This window comes from Sceloporus undulatus, chromosome 6 (genome assembly GCF_019175285.1).
Source record: "Sceloporus undulatus isolate JIND9_A2432 ecotype Alabama chromosome 6, SceUnd_v1.1, whole genome shotgun sequence".
In the NCBI taxonomy this organism is placed as follows: Eukaryota; Metazoa; Chordata; class Lepidosauria; order Squamata; family Phrynosomatidae; genus Sceloporus; species Sceloporus undulatus.
The window spans coordinates 85,670,151-85,689,874 of NC_056527.1; the positions used below are offsets into that span (position 1 = coordinate 85,670,151).

The following is a 19,724-nucleotide window of genomic DNA, read 5'->3' on the forward strand; positions in this document are numbered from 1 at the left end:
TCCTCTGAGTCTGAGACATGCTTTTCTCACACAGCTTCAAGTCCCCCCCCCCCCACCTCAACATTGTTTCTTCTGGTATCTCTTCTCTTGGTCTGTCTTGACAAAAGAAAGCAGGAGCTGCAGCACAGCTCCAACCTGCTAGCCTAGTCCTGCAAAAGCGCCAAATGATTAAACAAGGTCCCAAATGTGAAAGCTAATTTTCGCTGCTGGTTCTCCCCCCCTAATACCATGTGCTTTAACTCATCTCCATCCTGGTTCTAAAAGCTGCTGGTTCGTTCCCCTTGTCTTTCTTGTGTGCCAATATTTTGACCAAAGGTTCCTCTTTTCCTCGCTGCCTTCCTGGACCTTTCCACCACCCCTGGGAGCGGGCAGCTTATTGACTCCTATGGGAAACACCGGCCTAGATTATGTTCTTAACTGCCCTCAAGTTAACTTTGATGTATGACGACCCTGTGAATGAGAGACCTTCAAGACACACAGTCAACAACTCTGCTCAGATCCTGCAGCCTCAGGAACATGGCTTACCTGATTAGTCTATCTTGTAATGCAGTCTTCATCTTTTCCTACTGCCTTCTACCTCCCCAGGTATTATTATTGTAATTTCTAGTGAGTCATGTCTTCCCAAAATAAAGGTGCAACAGTCTCAGTCATCTTCAGTTTAGTAGGAACCTTGGTGGCACAGCGGTTACATGCCAGTACAGCAGCCACGATGTTGTGAGTTTGATCCCAGGGCTCCAAGGTTGACTCAGCCTTCCATCCTTTCGTAGGTTGGTAAAATGATTATCCAGCTTGTTGAAGGCAATTGGCTTACAGATTGTAAACTGTGTAGTGGTGCGTTCACTATTAAGTGGTATAGAAATGTAAATGCTATTTCTATATTGGCTTCTAGGGAGAGTTCAGACTTGATTTGCCATAGGAACTACTTATTTGTATTTTTAGCAGTCCATGGTCTCTGTAGAACTTTCATCCAGCAGCACATTTCAAATAATACGATCTGGCCTCCGAGAGAGAGAAACAGGCCCAGCTCCATTGGACCTAGCCCAGAGTAAGAAGGTGAGCCCTCTCTCTAGTCCATCTGCCATGGTCCAGGGCTCAGAGAGAGAATCGCTGGACATATTTCCCTTCCCCACTGCCATTCCCTTCCCCTCTTGTGTCATGTTTTTTTAGATTGTAAGCCTGAGGGCAGGGCAATGTCTAATTAACTAATTAATCTCTGTACAGTGCCATGCAAATTTATGGTGCAATAATAATAATAATAATAATAATAATAATAATATGATGATGATGATGATGATTTCCTATCAGTTTTCTTCACTGTCTAGCTTTCACAACCATACATAGACATGGGAAATAGAATGGCATGGACCACCCTAATTTTAGTATTGAAATTATATATCTTTACAAGTCCAGTTGCATCATTACATACAGTGCTACTCACAGCTGTCCTCTGCTCTACCCCAAAAGCTTGCTGAGTGCCATTCAACTTCAGTGTCTCATCTGGCATGATCTCATTTCATTTTGGATTGACTCATCACAGGGTTTTTGTAGTAAAGGACATTCTAATGGGGGTTACCATGCATCCTTATGGGCAGTACTAACTATGGTGCCACTGCCATTGTCCCCGAGATCCTCTGCTACACAATTGCTGCTGTCCAGTAGCTGTTTGGCACATTTAATCTGGCTCCAGAGCAAAAGCCAGTCTGACATAGGAGACCCTACTAGCAGCACTGATGCTGTTAGCATAGCCTCTTGCCTCACAGGACATACAATCCCATCACCAATGGCAGCATGTAAGTCTCCACCAACGTCAAGTGAAATGGCAAAGACTGTTCCCTCTGTCCTGCTGCATTTATCAAGCATGCAAAATGGAGACTTCAGGGCACAGCTCTGTCTTCCGAGCCACTGACTGGATGCAGCATTAAGCAGCTGCTCTTTCCGCAGTGATCAAGAGAAGCAGGAATTGGTCTTGGCAACCCAGTAGCTGTTGTTGTGTGCCAAGGTGAGGCTTTGTGGAAGGAAGCACTAAGCATTCTCTTTGAGTGTGAAAAAGTACATACAGAGGCATAATCTTGTACCTATACTATATGTTACCAACAAGTTGTCAACCAGTGTCTACATGTTATTTGGTCTTTTGGGGGATATTACAAATGTTAGGTTTGGACTTTAGGTCCAGTGCTTTCTGCTTTCTGAGGAGGCGGCTACAGGAGGCAGCACTTAAACATTTTGCCTTAAAATCTTATAAATTGTTACCTTCTACAACCCAGCAGTCAAAAGCATACTTGAAGACATACCAAGCAGAGTTAGTTTATTTACACAGGCATGCCACAATCCATGGATGGGCAGGAAAAGAAAAATACAGATCTGACAGTATTTTTTAAAGAATACCTATCTACCTACCTGTACAAGCTGAGATTACATACACAAAACATTTTTTAAAAAAATCAAGAGACCACAGTACAGTACTTACTCCAATGATTTTCTGCACACGTTGAAAAATATCACATAGGTGCAGTTCGTAAGTCATCACTGACAAATTAAAAACCTCTCATCAGTCATGATAGAATAAATGAGTTTTTTTCTTCAAGTGAAACAGGCCTACCTTTAAAAAAAAATAAAGGGTGCAAGTGCAGATACAGAGCCATATATAAAAAAAGACCTGTCCTCCCCACTGCTAAATCAATGTTCAAAATTCCCCAGCTGCTACACTTCCAAAGGTGTCTACAATATGACTCCCATATGCTTCGGTTGCAGTTACAGAGGTAAAGCCAGGATCTACTCTCCCATTCTGGCCACTTATGCACTACTACAACAGGTAAGCAAAAGTGGCCAACAGTTTTAGGAATATGTTGTCTGAACCACCCAGCTACTGGATGTCAGGCACTGAAGGGAACTAATCCTAGTTAGAATCCAAGTCTACCTCTTTTCTCCTCACCAACCATCCAGTAATTTACTTTAAAACATGCCAGTTTCAGCATTACTTACTTAACAAAGGTTTCTCAGAACACTGGTTCGTGGTTTTTTTTTTAAATACTTGCTAAAGCATAAGTCTTAGTTTCTAGATATACTGAACTGATGTTTGATAGATTTGATCAGATCACAAGCATGACCTAATTTTTGCAGGTTTGTTTCACCTAAGTAAGCCTAGTCCCATTTTGGGGCAAGGCTTTCTGTCTCTGCCTTGCAGTGCAAACAAGAAGGTCTGCCTTGGCTCTGGACACACACTATGTATTACAGACCTTTTGCCCATGGACGAAAAGTGTGGAGGAGGGATGAGGAAAATACCTAAACTTAATAGTGTTAACTTGCTGGACAGATTACCAAGTTTCCAGACCTGATACATAATTTTCACTATCGTCAGTTGCATGCACCTTCAGTGTTTGCAAGTTTAACAGATCCACTATCTACATGGCAATGTAAGAAAACACAACAGCCAGTGTTTGAGCCACACAGCTTCTGAAAGCACAAGGGAAACACAAGGAAGCAAGAACTTCAACCCTCTTGGCTGACATTAACTGCTAATATAGGTGGTACAGCAGCAGGTTAAACAGCCACAGGGACAGCAATGATAGGAGAGAGCCGAAAGCTGCTCAGGGGCCAATAGGACAGCTCTAAGCTATTACATATGTAATGGCTAGTTATGACAATATAAGGTACCAATGGAATTCTGAGGAATGCAGACAGCCTTCAGAGCAGATGGGGAAAGTGTGGCCCTTAAAGTCTGCAAAGCCACCAGACTAAACAAATATTGCCAATTTTTGCCCAAAATCCACCAAACTACCACAAAGCCTGCAGAGTTTGCTGCCCATAGTCTCCCATATCTGCCATAAATGACCCCCCCCCCAACCCATTTGCCATGGCTGCTTTAAAGGCTCTCCACACAAACAGCTCAGAATATGGCAAAACTGCTCTGCTTTATGATTGTAGGTGAAAACTACATAGAGCCTCTTACAGACCTGAGCCTATGGATTTTAGCAGCAGCCAAAGTAGACCTATTACCTGTTCTAAAAGGCTTTTTTTGGTGGAAGAGGAAAGGTAAAAGGGAACTCAATTATGATGTAGTGCTATCTACCCTAATCCAGAGAACCAGCACAGCTAGATTTCGTTGTATCTTTGGATTTTCAGTGACAAACATACAAGCTGTCATCCATTACCACATTAATGAAAGTGGTCTGTTGCCTCACCCAAAGTACAAGCAATTCTGACAGTAGTTCTGTAGGAGGCAATCATTCACTCCAAACACACACACACACAAATACAGAGAGACTGCACAATGGGGAGCAGATGGGGAGCAGAAAAGAATACACAACAAATTCCCTTGGTGTACATTCACAAGCATCTGTGTGATTTCTGCAGGGCTTGATGGGCAACACATGGCTTTCTACTCTCAATCTTGTTAAGATCCAGGAAGGGATACAAAAGGAAAGCACATGAGCAGATGGAAAACTGGTTACACTCTAGCTCCAGAAGCAGCTTTAAAATTTCAAGCCTGTATCCATACATTTAGGACCACCATGATTTATGGCACTAGATTTAAAACTGCAGTTGTTTGTAGAAAAGAATAAAACTGAAGCCAGGGATACGTGAAGGGGAGATGAAAAATAACTACTAATCTGAAGTATGCACTTCACCTTCTTTCCCTTAAGTTTGGCTCTAATACTCCAACAGGATTTCTTCAAATTTCCTGACTAAGAATAAATCATTTTTTAACATCACACATACCATGACAGGAAAGAATTAAAGATTAACACCTGCAGACCACAACACAGCCCTTCTGCACGGTCTCAATTAATTCCTCCTGTAGGATGTTAAATAAAGCTATTTTAAAATTCAAGAAAAGTTTCAACTGAAAGCCAGTTTTCAGGCATATATGAAGAATCATATTTACGTACAAGATGTGTATAAAACAACATGGGTCTTAAGGTACTGGCTGTCACAGTTGGGCAAATGTAAATGTGTGCCCAATGTACAAATTAAGAGTCAACTGCTGTACCAGTTTCCTGACATGTATATATTGGAAGGAAATGCCCATCTATCATCATGTTCATTCGTAGTATTGCTTTATACAAAATCTCCAAAATCCCACAGGTGAGGAAGCACACCGTATCTGGGAAGGAAGCAATAATGACAGTAGCGACAACAGATCAAACTTGTCTGCCTCACCCAAACTGATTCAGTAAGTGGAGGAAGGCCATAATAAGGAAGGCCAAAGGGGGCAAAGTGTAGCTTAAAAAACAGCCTTTTAAACAACTGAGCACCACAAAAGCTCAGAAAGGAAGAGGCCAATTCAAAATCTTTTGCCACTTCTCACAACAAAAAGGAGGCCACTGGAGCAGACTCTTGGAACAAAGGGTGGACACTGAAGGGCACCAGTTGTCCTTCATTCCTCCTCAGGCCCTTTGATTCCCTTCCACATCAGACACACAGGTATACATCTCCCAAACCTGCCCAGTCAGTCTCTAGCGTTGCTAAGTGACACAATGCCACCATATATATAATCATGATTGAACATCCACTAACATCACAATAAATAGACATGTTGAACATGGGGGAGGAGGAAGAATGGCTACTCCAACTGGCAGAGGTGTGGTCCATCTTCCAGGTCCCCACCTCAAACCACTGCCACCTCTCTCCCCCCAAAAGGGTGGGTGCCCAAAAGCAGTCTGGTTCTTTCGTGCCACATCCAGTGGACACAAAGGGCTGTGCAATGTGTGCTGGAGGCTTGAGAGGAGAAGATGGGAACACATGCAGCCATCTCTCTTTCACAGTTAATTTTTTAAAAAAAAAAATTGTACATGAAAGAGTGCATGAGAGTACACTGCCAGCGCCTTTCCCATGAATTGGGTCTGAAGCATACTGAGGCACGTCTGCCTTCTCCCTGTATTCTTATCCCAGCATTATTCAGTTGATGTCATCATAGAGGCTGGGAGTGGGAGGTGCAAGCGGTTTAGGCTTCAGTTTCTTCTTACTGGAGCTCATTCCTGGAGCACCTCCAACCAGGCTCATGTGTGGTTTCTTCTTTTTGGTTTTTCGGGACTCTGAGTTGTTTGTACCTGGGGGGAGGGGGGAGAAAAAAGGAGGATGTAAGTCTCTGTACAAGCTTCTGCTCTTTCCCTTGTCATAGTTTCAGTCTTTTTTTCTAGATAATCCCTGCCCTTGTGTTTCACTGACATGAACAGAGTCACTACAGCACTGTAAACACCTTGATATTACACTGCCTAATTGTCTTGGGGCTCAACACGTGAACGGTCTCCATTGAAAAGGAGCATGGGAGGCATTTTCAACATGTTTTACTGTCCCCTGGACCATTTTAAAGCCAGGATAGGCTCCCCCCCAAAAAAACCCCAACCAGCCAAACAAAAACAAACAAACAAAAAAACCTCTCCTGAGCCTAAAATCACCACAGAAACTTGGAGAAAATGCATGCCATGCTCCCTAGAGAATGGTTGAGGAGGGATTTAAAAATATTTTTGTGAGGGGCCAGGGTGGTTGTACAGCCCTCCAAGGCCTCCTGGGGAGATAGAGTTCCACAATTACTCACCCTTTGTCTACGTCTGGCACCATCTTGAGGGAGAGCAAAGCTCTGCCAAGTGTAACTCTGCCTCCTCCACTCCCCCACACATGCACAACCTTCCATTCTGTTGCTGTTGCACACGTGAGGGGTCAGATAATAAAGCAAATACTGGATCCCACCTTGTACAACGACTTTAAGAGGTCTTATGCAGCTGTAATGTCTGCATATGTCACCAACGGTTCTGACTAATGAGTTTCACTTTGTTTGTTAAATCTGGCATGGCTCTTTTACAATGCGGGTTATCAGAAAGTGACGATACACATGACAATCATCATAATATTATTCACTCAAGTAACCTTCAGCCTCAGTCGAGTGATCAGGTCTCTATAAGAGTGATCTGCCCAGACTTCTTCCCAGAAGTTTGCTTTGTGAGAAGGAAGAGTTTTTAAAAAAAGAGTGGCAGAGAGGGAGAGGGAAAGGAAGAGGAAAGAGAAAAAGACAAAAGAGATAGGCTTGCCCACTCTTGGTTCTGGTCTAGGCACCACAAAATTTAGTCCCGCTGCCCACTTGTGTATGTTCCCTGCCAGATTCTGCTTTGGCCTATAACAGAACAGTAGATTTCTAGCTTCTTACACCAGGAGGGGGAATCCCAGGCCCTCCAGATGTCACTGAATCATGCTCCCATCATTCCCAACCAATTACCATACTCACTGTTGGTGAAAGGAGTTAAGAGTCTAATGCCATTTGGAGGGGCCCAGCTTACCCACTTCTCTGTGATACACAGGGAACATATACCGTGTGAATTTAATCTGCCAACAAGTCCCTGTGGAATCTCTGAACATGGCAGATGATTCTGGGTGAATATGTACACAAGGAGTGCCAACAAATTTTGGCAGGCTCAGGTGACATTCTCTACAAAGTGGATGTCCACTGCATGATGGTTGTTTATTGAGGAATCCAGCAAATCTTCCCAAACACAAGGAAACACTCCCTCCAAACACATTTGTAGCCTTTACATACAGAAAATCAGGTTGAAAAGAATATGGGATGGGCAACACCTGGCAAAATCTGAACAGCTTGGTATGGGTAGGTCAGAGGCCCTGATCCTATTCACTGATTGAGTAAGGTAAAGTTATGCAAGTGTAGCTGTGCTGCAATACTGCACTGCATCTGTGCATGACTAATGCACAACCAACAGTTCAGCCATGCATTCTTCCACTGCGTACTGCCAGTCCAACTCTCCACCCACCACTAAGGAGTGCACTCACTGAACCTCCTATCCAACTATGGTCTGGAACAGACCGGCCAGGAAGGAGCAGACTGAGGCTGCTCTGGTCACCTGTGGGCTGGGACTGCAGCAACTGCACAACCTGCTTTTAAAGCAGGTTGCTGCCGCTGGCCCAAGCCCATAACACCAGGAGCTGGATTACCCCGACTCCTTTTTGCTCTGGACTGAAGGACTGGAGCACAGCCTCAGCCATGTTTGAGCCATGTGTTGTCAACGCGACCAGAAGCCGTTTCTTTATGCCTATGTGTACCACCCCAATGTCACAGGGCTGCTGTAGCCCTGAATATCATGTCACTATTCTGTAATTCTGGGGAAAAAATCAAGTGTTTATGTAATGGTAATTGTGTATTCATGTATTACCAAGAGATTTCAGCGAGATCTCCAGTAACTTTGGCCCTGATATTCTGAATAGCCTAATATATTATAGAAAGACTGGAAATATGCAAGAGTGCTATTTAATATACAGAGGTTACTGGGTTTATGAAGTTTTCAGGCCAGATCTGTTACAACACACAGTTCACACTACCCCAGCTATCAAGACAGACTCAAAGCACCACCATTTAGACTTGATCCACCCAGACACTCATTCATATTCTTACTTGCTTTTGATGAGGCTGAATCAGAGGGAGAGATGTCTGAAGATCCATCCCACTGCAGTCGATTCATGAGGGCTTGACTTTCTGCCATATCAAAACTGTCATTCTCCACGCTTCCTTCCGTCTCAGGAAGTGAGCTAGGAAAAGGAGCAGATGGGTGAGAAGGCGAGAAGGAGCAAGAACTGAACTGCTGATGCTTGCTGACTAAAATTTTAAATTGTGTCTAGAGCAAAAGCAAACAAGCCATGTTCACAAAGCTCAATGCTTGCTTCTTCTCCCTTTCTTCCCATTTAGTTTGATGGCTTCTCTATAAAGAGAGAATTCAGCCACACTTAGCACTTCTGTACTTCAAGCCACATACTCAAGTCCACTTTACAGATCCGTTATTTCCTCTGGGTTGCCCAGTTATTTGTCATAGACAGGATAATTTGTAATACTTTTCCACAGTGCACTTAATTATTAACCAAATTACAAAAAGGCAATGGAAACTTGCTAAAATGCCTTTAAAACAAAGGTTTAGACAAGATGATGGAGAACTGGTTTTATAAACATCATCGAATATGACAATCCATGCGGTCTCCATGGATTAAAAACAACAACTTCCTGACTACCAGAAGTTTGGAGAATAAAATACCTTTATTCTTAGAAGCACTTGATGAGTCACCAGAACCACCAACTATAACCTACACTGTTTTCCTTTAAAAAGTATTTTCTAGCCCTTAGTGGTTAAAAGGTAAGTTTTAAGATGTTTGCACAATGCTAGATGAATTTTCAGAAGCTAAAAAAGACAGATTGAGAACTTTTCTTGAAGTCAGGTCTGAAAGACTTCATTTCACTTCACACATCCTTACCCTTCTAATTCAGGCCAAACAGAAGTGAAATTATGTCTCCCTCCCCAAAAGCATATGTAAGTATTTTTTTTTGTATGAGCAAAGTATGCAGAATTTGGATTTCCTCAGTGTGAGGCACAATATCCGATGTATAAAGAAACAGGACATGTTTGTGAGAGCTGATGTTAAGACAAGGATGGTCTTAATGCAAAAATGGTCAGGTATGGCTCTGTATATCTGCCACAATTGCATGGTTGCAAATATACAAAATTATCCTTGAAACTGTGAGCAACAGAATTTTTATAGCAAAGTAAGATTTCCTATAGCTAAGGATATGGGATAGCTCCTTGCTTCTACACTCAACTAAACGTTCTGCAAAATAATAAAGTTACAGAACATTGCCCAACATGTATAATTTTATGCACACTATAGAAAAGAGAGAGAGAGAGAGAGCAAAAAGCATCTACAATTCTTCTTCAGAATATTTCCAGTTGAATTATATTAACCAGATTATATATATTGTGGGAGGAGTGTAATGCATCACAACTATAATTTCTCGATCCCATCAACTTACGCAGAGGGTCCCAGGAGGTAAACTCTGACTGATCTCCGCTGTTCATCTGTGTGCTGAGGACAGCGCAGGGACCTATAGGCAAAGGAGAAGTCAGATTAGACACAGGAAGAGAAATGGGTACTTCTCACCATTCCCTCATCTCCTAATATGCTCAACCCATTCTTTTTCCAAAAAGGGGTTCTCAACAATGCTACTAAAAAGGGCAAATCTTAACATGTTAAGCACTGAAAAGATGAGCACTCTTCCCCTGTAGTAAATTCCAAGCACTGCACGTAATGCAACAAGGCAAAATGGGGAAGCAAGCACACAATGCAGTGTTCCAAGTAAGCTGAAAGTAAGCTGCTAGGTCTCATGGCTGAAAACCTGAAGCTGGCATGGTGGTGAGGACAATTTTGGGTGTAGCCACAAAGAGGGTGCTGAACAGGCTGTCATCATGGCACAAGAATTTTAAATGATATTTCATGGCTAGCTAAAACACAAAGGCCAATATCCATGTAACCTCAAGATCTAAGGAGTTTGTTTCTTCTTTGTAAGATGTGCAACATCCCCTGCCTCCCCCCCCCCTTTACAGCTCTTGTCCCCCAGCCACTGCTTGATTGTAGGGGTGCATCTAAGGAAGGAGCAGCCTCTACCTGCAGAGACCATGGCCAGGTGATAATGATGCAGGGTGGAAGCACTAGGGAGGGATGTACTAGAGCCCTCATTCTGCAACACCCACAAAAGTATGTACAGTGACACAACTAGGATTTGCATCAGTATTTATCACCAACAATATTCTAGATAGAAGATATTGGGCTTATGAACTGGCTTAACAGAGGACAATGGGTTAATTTGCACAAGTTATATATATCATGCAGAATTTGCCTTTTTTTTGTGGAACAGAATTTGACATGACATTTGATTTCTGCATGGGTATACAGAGTACTGGATATTCTCTTTTCAATGCAGTGAGCCACATTCATTGATGATCCCTGTCAAAAGGACAGACTGGGAGGCTTATTGATGTCCTTCTATCAGGTAGAACCCCCCCCCAATCCCTTTCCTCATGAGCCAAAGTGAGCAACTGAAATAAGGCTGGAAGCCACTTTGCAGATTATTCACATGTTCAAAGACCAACTTCTTTTGTCTTAGTAACAATAAACTTATTTTAATTAGAAGTGAATTTAATCCACTTTAAGGAAGTTCATTTGGGGTAAATACTCCATTAGTCAATGAACATGGAATCCTGAAGCATTTGGCAAGATCATCCCCATGTTCCAGAGACTAAGGCAAGAATGTTGCAAAGTTATGTCCTGTTTTTCATTTCCTGTTTTTTCTCCTAGGCTGTTTGTAGTTGATGTTTGAAAAAATAATAATTAAGGTTTGGAGGGTGTTTTAAAGGTTAATGCTGCTGAAAGTAGTTTGGGCCTTTTTAAGGGCAATTTTTTTCATATACTGTAAAGTTCTTTAAAATAAGAAGGGCTCAAGGGGGAGTGAAAAAAAAGGGGGGTTGAGATCCGCAGCAGCCACAGCCCACATTCCTATTCTTCTACTGTATGCATGTAGTGTTACATCTGCATCAATATTATTGGTCTTTACCAACTTATTAGTGCTAACTCTGGCACTAGTGCAGATGCACTGCCATAACTGTGATTGAGGCTGGAAAAGGCCAAAACATTCATGGGAGAGAGGTAGAAGCCACAGGCCTGTGGCCAACTCCCAGTCTTTCAACCATTGTTAAGAGATCAGAAGCAGTGCGTATCTATTTGGCTTTACTTGAAGCATTACTCTTTGTTGCTGTTGCTGTTATTGAATGGACTTCAAATCATAGTGAGCCTATGAGTTAGACACCTCCAAGCCCGCCCGCCCACCCACCCTTCATCCTCAACTGTTCTCCTCAGGTTCTGCAGGCTCAGGGTTCTGGCTTCCTTATTGAGTCAATCCATCTGGTGTATGGTCTACCTCTTTCTCCTACCGTCCACCTTTCCTAGTACAGTATTATTGTCTTTTCCAGCAAGTTGTGTCTTCTTCTGATGTGGCCAAAGTACAACAGCTATAGATTTGTCATCCATGCTTCTAGGAAGAGCTCAGGCCTGATAGTACCCATTTGTTTGATTTTCTGGCTGTTCATGGCATTCTCAGCACTCTTCTCCAGCACCACATTTAAAATGAATTGATATTCTTTTTGTTTGCTTTCTTCACTGTCCAAGCTCTGACTACCCTTACTTTAGTGATCAGTTTTAGATCTTTGCACTTTAGGATTTTGTCTAGTTCTTTCATAGTTGCTCTTTCCAGTCCTAATCTTCTGATTTCTTGACTGTAATGTCTGTTCTGGTCAATGATTGGTCCAAGATATGAGAAATCAGATGCTGGTGAAACGTCAGGAAGAAACTCTTCTAGAGCATGGCCACAGAGCCTGAAAAACCCACAAAAAAACTATGCATGCTGGCCAGGAAAGCCTTTGACTTCACATATGAGAAATTGCTGACTAGTTCTTCATTATCTAGATGGAATTTATGTAAATCCCCTGTGGCCATTATTTTTGTTTTTTTAATGCACTGTATTAAGCCTGCCTTTCTGCTTTCTTCTTTAACTTTCCTTAGTAATTGTTCCAAGCATTTGTTGTTTCCTGCTAGTAGTATGGAGTCATCTACAAATCTTACATTGTTGATATTCCTTCCTCCAGGTCTTCACTCCACCTTCTTCCAAGTCTAAATCTGCTCTTTGTATGATGTTTTCTGCATACAAACTGAACCAACAGGTTAATAGAATGCAGTCTTGCCTGACCTCTTTGCCAATTGGGAACCATTCTGTTTCTTCTTATTATGTTTTAACCATAGCCTCTCATCCTGAGTACAGTTTTGTCATCAGGACAATCAAACGTATTGGCACTCCCATTTCTTTAAAGATCATTTAATAGCTTTTTGTGATCTATGCAGTCAAAGGCTTTACCACGATTTATAAAGCACATGCTGATTTTCTTTTGAAATTCCCTGAAACCCTCCATTATCCCTCATGTGTTTGCGTTGTGGTTCTTAATGCCACGTCCTTTCCTGAACCCTGCTCTTACAGTTTTGGGACTCCTGCCCCATATATGGTAGGAGACTTTGCTGGAGAATTTTGACCATAACTCTGTTTGCGTAGGAAGTCAATGCAATGGTTCTGTAGTAACTGCAATCTTTTGTGTCACCTTTTTTGTGGATGGGAATGTATATTGATAGTTTCCAATCTGTTGGATTAGCACAATATAATCAAATGAGAGCATAATGGCAGTGTTAAGATTGTGAAATGAAGCCCAATGCTAGCACCCTTCAACAATCACTCATAGTTGTGGAGAAACAAAGGAGTAGTGATGTAAGGCTCAGTTAACTGGTTAAACAAAAACAGGTAGAATGCTTTTTAAGTGGCCTTTACATCACTCCCACCTGTCTGAATCTGTCACTAGACAGTAGCTGAAGCAGATATGTACACAGTCATTTGCTTAATCACATGTAGAAAGTTAATTATCATTTCCAAAAGAGTGGGCAGACAAATATTTGAATATTCAAAAACTGCAGGTTCTGTTTTAAGATAGTAGCCACACCATTGGAAGGGACTCCAAGGACTTATGTATCATAAATAACTGTTGAGAGGTAAACAATCACAGGCAAAAAGAAAGCTGAAGTCTAGTTTCAAAAAATTGGGGAGGAATTGTCCTCTTGCTCCCATTTCTTCTGCAATTTTATTTGCTTTAACAACAACAGACTCAATTGGCAGGCAGTATTATGAGCCCACGCAACCAGAACTAAGACTTTTTCTCCCCTTCTACTTTTAAAGTAGATTTTGCACAGTTCTGAATCAAAAGCAGTGAAAAAACCCAAGGTCCATATGTTCTTTCTGATGAGACACAATCAGCCTGGATTCCCACCCAGCCACCCCAACCCTCACAGTCTTGTGAATACCTCCCACTCTCCTTGTGACCTGGGAACTGGTGCACTGGCAGAGGAACTGAAAGAGGTTACAGGGCTCAAGAAAGTGGAAGAAAGGGCTGCTCTCACCGTGTACACATCTTCTTGGTGTGTTCAGAGATCACCCCACATTGCTAGAGAGAAAGGGATACACAGCATAAACAACAAAAAGGAAAATTCTATCCAGGGTTCAAAGCTTGACAGGAGAAGGCTAACATCTAATCTGCAAAATGTGTTACCACTAATGTTCAGTGTGACTTGAGGGAACTGCAAGAGTACTTTGAGAAATTAAATGAAATGTTCCTGTGAACCTAAGAGGAGGCTGCCTATCTGATCTCTGCATGAGTCATTGTTCCAGGTTGCCTTTTCTCAATCTGGAATTGCACTCAGACAGGTGACTTGGGGAGTAACACAGTGGATGAGCTCATCTGTTGGTGAGTAATTCTTACTCTTATACATTCTAAAAATAAGCCTTGGGGGTGTAAAGTGCACTTTAGCTACCAGAAATTGGGGAACACTGCTTCAATTACAGGTGGAAGAATTCCCAACAGTACAATTACACTTGCTAGAGAAAAGACAAATGTTTAGTGACTCCAATTCTAACCAGGAGGGGGATGCAGCAAGGGAAGAAAGAAAAATTACCAGGTATTTTGAGCCAATACAGTATAGTCTAACTGGGAATGGAAAACCTGGTAGGTGAATCATGTCAGGTCAAGAGGGGCTAGGAATGGCATTAGCTGGGATGTGGAAAGCACCAACAAAGAGGAATGCTAGTGCCCAAAGCAACACAGGTCAGATGGACATGCAAAAAGACAAGATAAATTTTCCTTCATAGTCTTATCACCTCTCCAAGAAGAGACTACAAGAAAACCTGAAACAACGAAGGGCTCGGAAGCCATTTTAATCAGGCCAGTTAATCACACTCTAACATGTATCACCACATGCTCAGAAAAAAACTCAGTGAGGAACTCACCGTAGTGAGTAAAGTACGAAGCTCCTCGGGGCCAAGTGTTTCATAGTTTATTCCAGCAGAGTTGTTGTACTATAAAGGAGAACACATAGAGAGACCAAGGTATTTTAGGTGATGCATAAAATCAGAGCAATTGTTTTCTGGAACCAAATCTTCAAGAATGATATTCTTGAAAGCTATAACACTCTTGACAGACCTTGAAAGTCTACTGAGATCCTAGTGATCAGCTGTAAAAGACCTTGAGGTTCCAGAAGAGGGACACAAAAGGTCACAAAATGTAATGCTGAGATAAACTCACCTTAAATGGGTCTGGATTACCACTCAGCTCCCCTGGTGATGAGGGAAAAAAAAAAGAGAGAATGGATATAAATGGGGGTACATGTGGCCTCCACTCTACTACAGAACTCATAAAAACACATACCAAGACAGTCTGTTTTGTTCTTAAATGCAAACCTATATATTCCATGTGGCCATCTGAGCATCGGACTACAACCAGGGCAATCTCAAAATCTGACAACAAAAAAAGCCATATTTTGCTCTTGGCACAAAAAAACAAAAATAAAAACAGAACAATAGCTGCTAACTGCTGTGTCTCAAAGCAATCCTCACCTATATTCCCATACAACAAATAAGGGCATTTCAGTCACCATTCTGGTGAGCCCATTAGGTCCCATATGAATCAGTCAAATGCCAGTATTTCTTCTTCAACTTCTTTCTCATTATCTGACAGAGCAAATCCACCTGTCCCTGATCCATCTGGAAGTACTGAAAAAACACTCTTTCATTTTCTGATGAAAACACTGGTTGTATTTTTCACTGAAATCTGTAGGCCTCATATACTTTAGCCTTCTCAAAGAAAAGCTGAAATTCTTGCAAACTGACAAAACTATGTATTGCACAACTGACATTCACAACCCAAGCTTTCTATCTTTGCATTCCTTTTTGCACATTCTAAAAACAAACTCCTGTACAATGCTGGGGTGTATTAATGTACAGTGACACAAATGTTAGTGAACCAAAAAAATAATAAAAATTAAGAGCCCAACTACAGAAAGGGCTTCTCTACTGCATCTCTGCATGATTTGCTGCCCTGGCCTTGCCTCATTCAAGAAGCAGGGATTTCTGCATCAATTGTAGTTAGTCATTCCCAGTGCAAAGCCTCAGAAATTTAGGGGCTCTACAGACCACCCCTTTTCGCGCCAGACTGAGGCCAAGGCAATTGCACGCTGTGGCCCTGATTTGGCCTTTCCAGGGCGCGAAAAGGAGCCACAAAAAGTAGCTTATTTTTGTGCCCTGAAAAGAGTGTCATAGCCACATTGCTGTGGCTTGGCAGTGCTCCTTCGGCACTGCACCATATGGACACAGCGCCGGAGGAGTGCTATGACGCCACGCATTGTGTGCAGCGGTGCACAGCATCATGATGCTGTGGGGGAGGAGTTGGGTGTGTATCATCTGGACTTAATGGTCAGTTTGAAGAGGGCCTAACTCACTCAAAAAGAACTGACTGAAAATCTGGGTGCTGAGAGAGCCTGTGAAGCTTCCTGTGAAATACTGCTTGGTTTGTAATCTAGACATCTAGAAAGTGAGGACAACAAATGAGGAATTCTCCTACAACAGACTCACCATTTTTATGTTTCAGGGACTTGGATCTTCGAGGTGAATTGGGATTCTGAAACAAGAGGTAAAGAGAAAAACAGTCAGTTTTCAAAAGTAACTCCCAGGTACCCAGCTCTTAATACTACCCTTATATGGAGTCATGTCCAACCCAATACCCCCACACCACAACATATCATAATCAACACTTCAGGTGTACTGTCTAGCAGTAAAAGGAGGGAGGACACCTCCTGCTACTTCAGGTTGGGCAAATGTTGGGGACAGACAGTAGCACTGGCACCCTGGGGGACCTTAGAGGACCACATTAGTCTGCCATAAAAGTCAATTTTTGCCCCCAGTGCCCTCTAAGGAGTGTGGTGGCCATTGTGCCATGGAATTTTGCCCCAGGTATTTTGGGTCCAGGAGGGCCCTTTTTTTAACAACAGAAGTGACTCAGAAATCACATTCCAATTCACTTCGTGTAGAAATTATCTCAGGGAAACCCCCAAACATGGAGACATTGCTCTACACACCCTAGAAGGCATTTTGGGAAAATCTGGGAGCAAAAATGGGTGGGGGTCTAGAGGCCACAGAAACAGCCTCAGGAGAATGCACTTCTGTGGCACATAGAAGTATGCTGATAAAACCTTCCTGCAAAAAAGATGCAGGTGAAAGTCTGACTCTAAACTCAGATTGGTAATTCCACCTACAGTAAACCCATGAAGCCAGAAGAACTTACATAAGATTGACTCATAATTCACAAACTGTTTCAATGAGGCTACTCTAAATGGGATTAAGAATTGGATTTAAGATCCAAAATCCAAGGTGGAGCACTCCAAATAAGGACTTCTGTTTGAACATGCTGGTCTCTATAAGCATATTTCTGTGTATGTGAAACCTTCCCCTTTGCTTTTTCTGTACTAGCAGCACTTAAAAAGAAATGAACTCATGTGAGACAAGCCACATACTGAAAGATGCAAGTGTCAGTCGAGTACTCTATGTATGCTTGAAGACTGCACTTTATGCACCTGTGTATTCAATAAAAGTTCAAGCTATAATAAATATGTCAATCACAATGATGTCACACAACTCTTTCATTATTTTATAAGAACTCCAGAATCACCAAACCAGTTCTTGATACTAAAATCTTCCTCCAATTGAGTCATTTCAGAACTTCGCAAGACAAGTCCAGCAGATAGGACAAGATCATGAAAGCTGAACAAAACCAGTTTCTTCACGGGTAAAAGTGATGTCCATGTTGAGTTTCCCCTGATGCCAACTACTCTTTGCTTTTTAAAAACAAAATTATAAAAGCACATCTTGATCAACCATATCCATTTAAAAAAAAAGTTCTTACCTTATCTGATTTTCTCTTCTTTGCTACAAAGGAGAAAAAGGAGAGCTGTTTTGATGTACCACCACCAGAATAAAGCCTCCACCCACTCCCCAGATTGAGAGCCAAGTCTGAAAGATCTGTCAGTCATTCTGCCTAGAATTCCAGCTTTGGGAGCCAAGTGTTCTGAGCTGATGCCTAGCTAGCTAGTTGCTAGCTGAGTTTCGATGGTAGGATTGAACTGTTTGGGAACCCTTTACTTCTCCCCTTTCCCTGTGTGGGAAGGAGGGACAAAGGTGGCTGTTCATGGTGATTACATTTCCAAACCCACCAGGCTCAAACCCACTCATTCCATCTAAAGATCAGCACCAGTTTCTAATAAAGTAATCAGTTGGCAAGGGTATGAGAAAAGCCCTGTGGAAAGAGACTACAGGTCTATCTAAAGCATTCTCTTCAGACTAGATGACCAAATTCTAATGAAAAGCCTCCAGGTGGGACATAAGAGCAACAACAGCACCTTCACTTTCACATTTTGCACCAACTGTAAACATGCTACCTGTGGTACTGGAGATAACACTTAGGTCTCCTGAGTAGCAGCCATTGATACCATATCCTTCAAACATGAGTTCTAATTCCAGAAAGAGACTTATGTTGGTAATAGCTGTTCCTATTAGCCTTCACATGACTTCAGGCATATATATACACCTCTATTTCCCTGAGTTTGCAATCCTTGCCTTGGACGTACCTTTCTTCTCAGATCCATATGACCAGTCATTATCATTTATATCATCGTTATCTTCTTGGTCACTCTCGGATTTATTCATGTTGTTACTACTTGCTATCCTATAGGAACAGGACAAGAGGAATCATTAATAGGAGAACAGTGTGCAGTTGAGGGATGAGAGTCTGAGCAGAGAAGTGGTTTTCAAATCACAAAATGCCTAGTCATGGTGGACGACATCTCTGAAAATGAGCTTTTAAGGAAATGGTAGAGTTGGGGGAGAGGGAACAGTTTAAAAAAACAACAACAGATTTTTAAAAATTTAAACCAGGCCTTTTGCATCAATGTTTTAATTTTAAAAACTGAATCCTGTTTATTATATTGATACTGTGAAACATTATTTTACATGTTAGAAAGCTTGAGCAATCGTATTTTAATGCTCTCTAACATTAATAATCCAAAGTTATTAGTTTCTGGTTTGATTTACATCTTTCAAAAAATCACCAATTTTTACTGCTTATTATTCCTATTAAATCAAATTCAATTTCTATTAAATCAGATTACAGTATATGTAGACTATACATAATAAAACATACTTTGGCGGGGTACAGACCACCCAAAAAGTGGCGTCTTGTTTTACCGTGCGAGGAAGCCGCAGCGGACAAGCCGTGCGGCTTCCTCGTGTGGCAAAAAGAACCCTCTAAAAGCAGATTCTTTCTGTGGCGCCATTGTGGCACTGCTGTGCGTCAATGGCACACTCATGACATCACAAAGGGGTGCTAAGCGTCCGTCATGTCAAAATCGCAGCACCTGTGTGTACAGGGTGCCGCAATTTTGACGCCCTGTCACGTGCTAGGGGGAGACACGTATGGGTGGTGTGCCCTCAGCCAACCCCAGCACGTGACAAGGGTGCCCTATAGGCCCGTCTGTCCAGGGCCAAAGATACTGGTCTAACAATGAATAACTGCTAATAAACTGTTAAAGTTAAAGTTAAAAGGTCATTGTTGTTCCAGCAAGAGGGCTAGAAAATAGTAATAATGGCCAGACTTAAAAAGAATATTCAATTAAAAGAAATCAAGAGTATTGTAGGGTTTTTCTTAACCAGCCAACCCTTGAAAGTGATGCTTTCTTCAATAAAGCATAGCTTCAAGGGAGTTCTGGGGGTGTCCTATGGCATATTTTCAGTTCCCATAAGGCAGTAATGAAGGCAGAAAAGTGTGGCAAGCACTCTCTAGAACAGTAGTTCTGAATCTTTGGATTTCAACTCCAAAAAATCCTGACCATGACCTCCTAAACTGAAGGTTGGGAATATCCTCTCAAATATACTAAAAGGTTCTTTCCCAGAAAGGATGATATGAAAAAAACTTATTCAAGGTAAAAAA

The 19,724-nt window shown here is 42.0% G+C and overlaps 1 protein-coding gene across 6 annotated transcripts in view; it reads right to left on the reverse strand.

The window, feature by feature from the left end:
- Window positions 1-2,279: 2,279 nt before the first annotated feature.
- Window positions 2,280-19,724, reverse strand: part of ATXN7L3 (ataxin 7 like 3) — a 31,003-nt gene continuing 13,558 nt past the window's right edge. For 5 of the 6 annotated variants that reach the window (XM_042472368.1, XM_042472366.1, XM_042472367.1 and 2 more), the window contains 9 exons: window positions 18,367-18,464; window positions 17,646-17,668; window positions 16,319-16,364; window positions 14,994-15,025; window positions 14,699-14,767; window positions 13,816-13,859; window positions 9,800-9,871; window positions 8,399-8,532; window positions 2,280-6,050 (listed from right to left, as the gene is read on the reverse strand). In XM_042472368.1, coding sequence (XP_042328302.1) covers window positions 5,899-6,050; window positions 8,399-8,532; window positions 9,800-9,871; window positions 13,816-13,859; window positions 14,699-14,767; window positions 14,994-15,025; window positions 16,319-16,364; window positions 17,646-17,668; window positions 18,367-18,464 — 670 coding nt within the window. In that variant the 3' untranslated portion in view covers window positions 2,280-5,898. The remainder of the gene's footprint in view (window positions 6,051-8,398; window positions 8,533-9,799; window positions 9,872-13,815; window positions 13,860-14,698; window positions 14,768-14,993; window positions 15,026-16,318; window positions 16,365-17,645; window positions 17,669-18,366; window positions 18,465-19,724) is intronic. The other variant, XM_042472371.1, reaches the window with a different exon arrangement.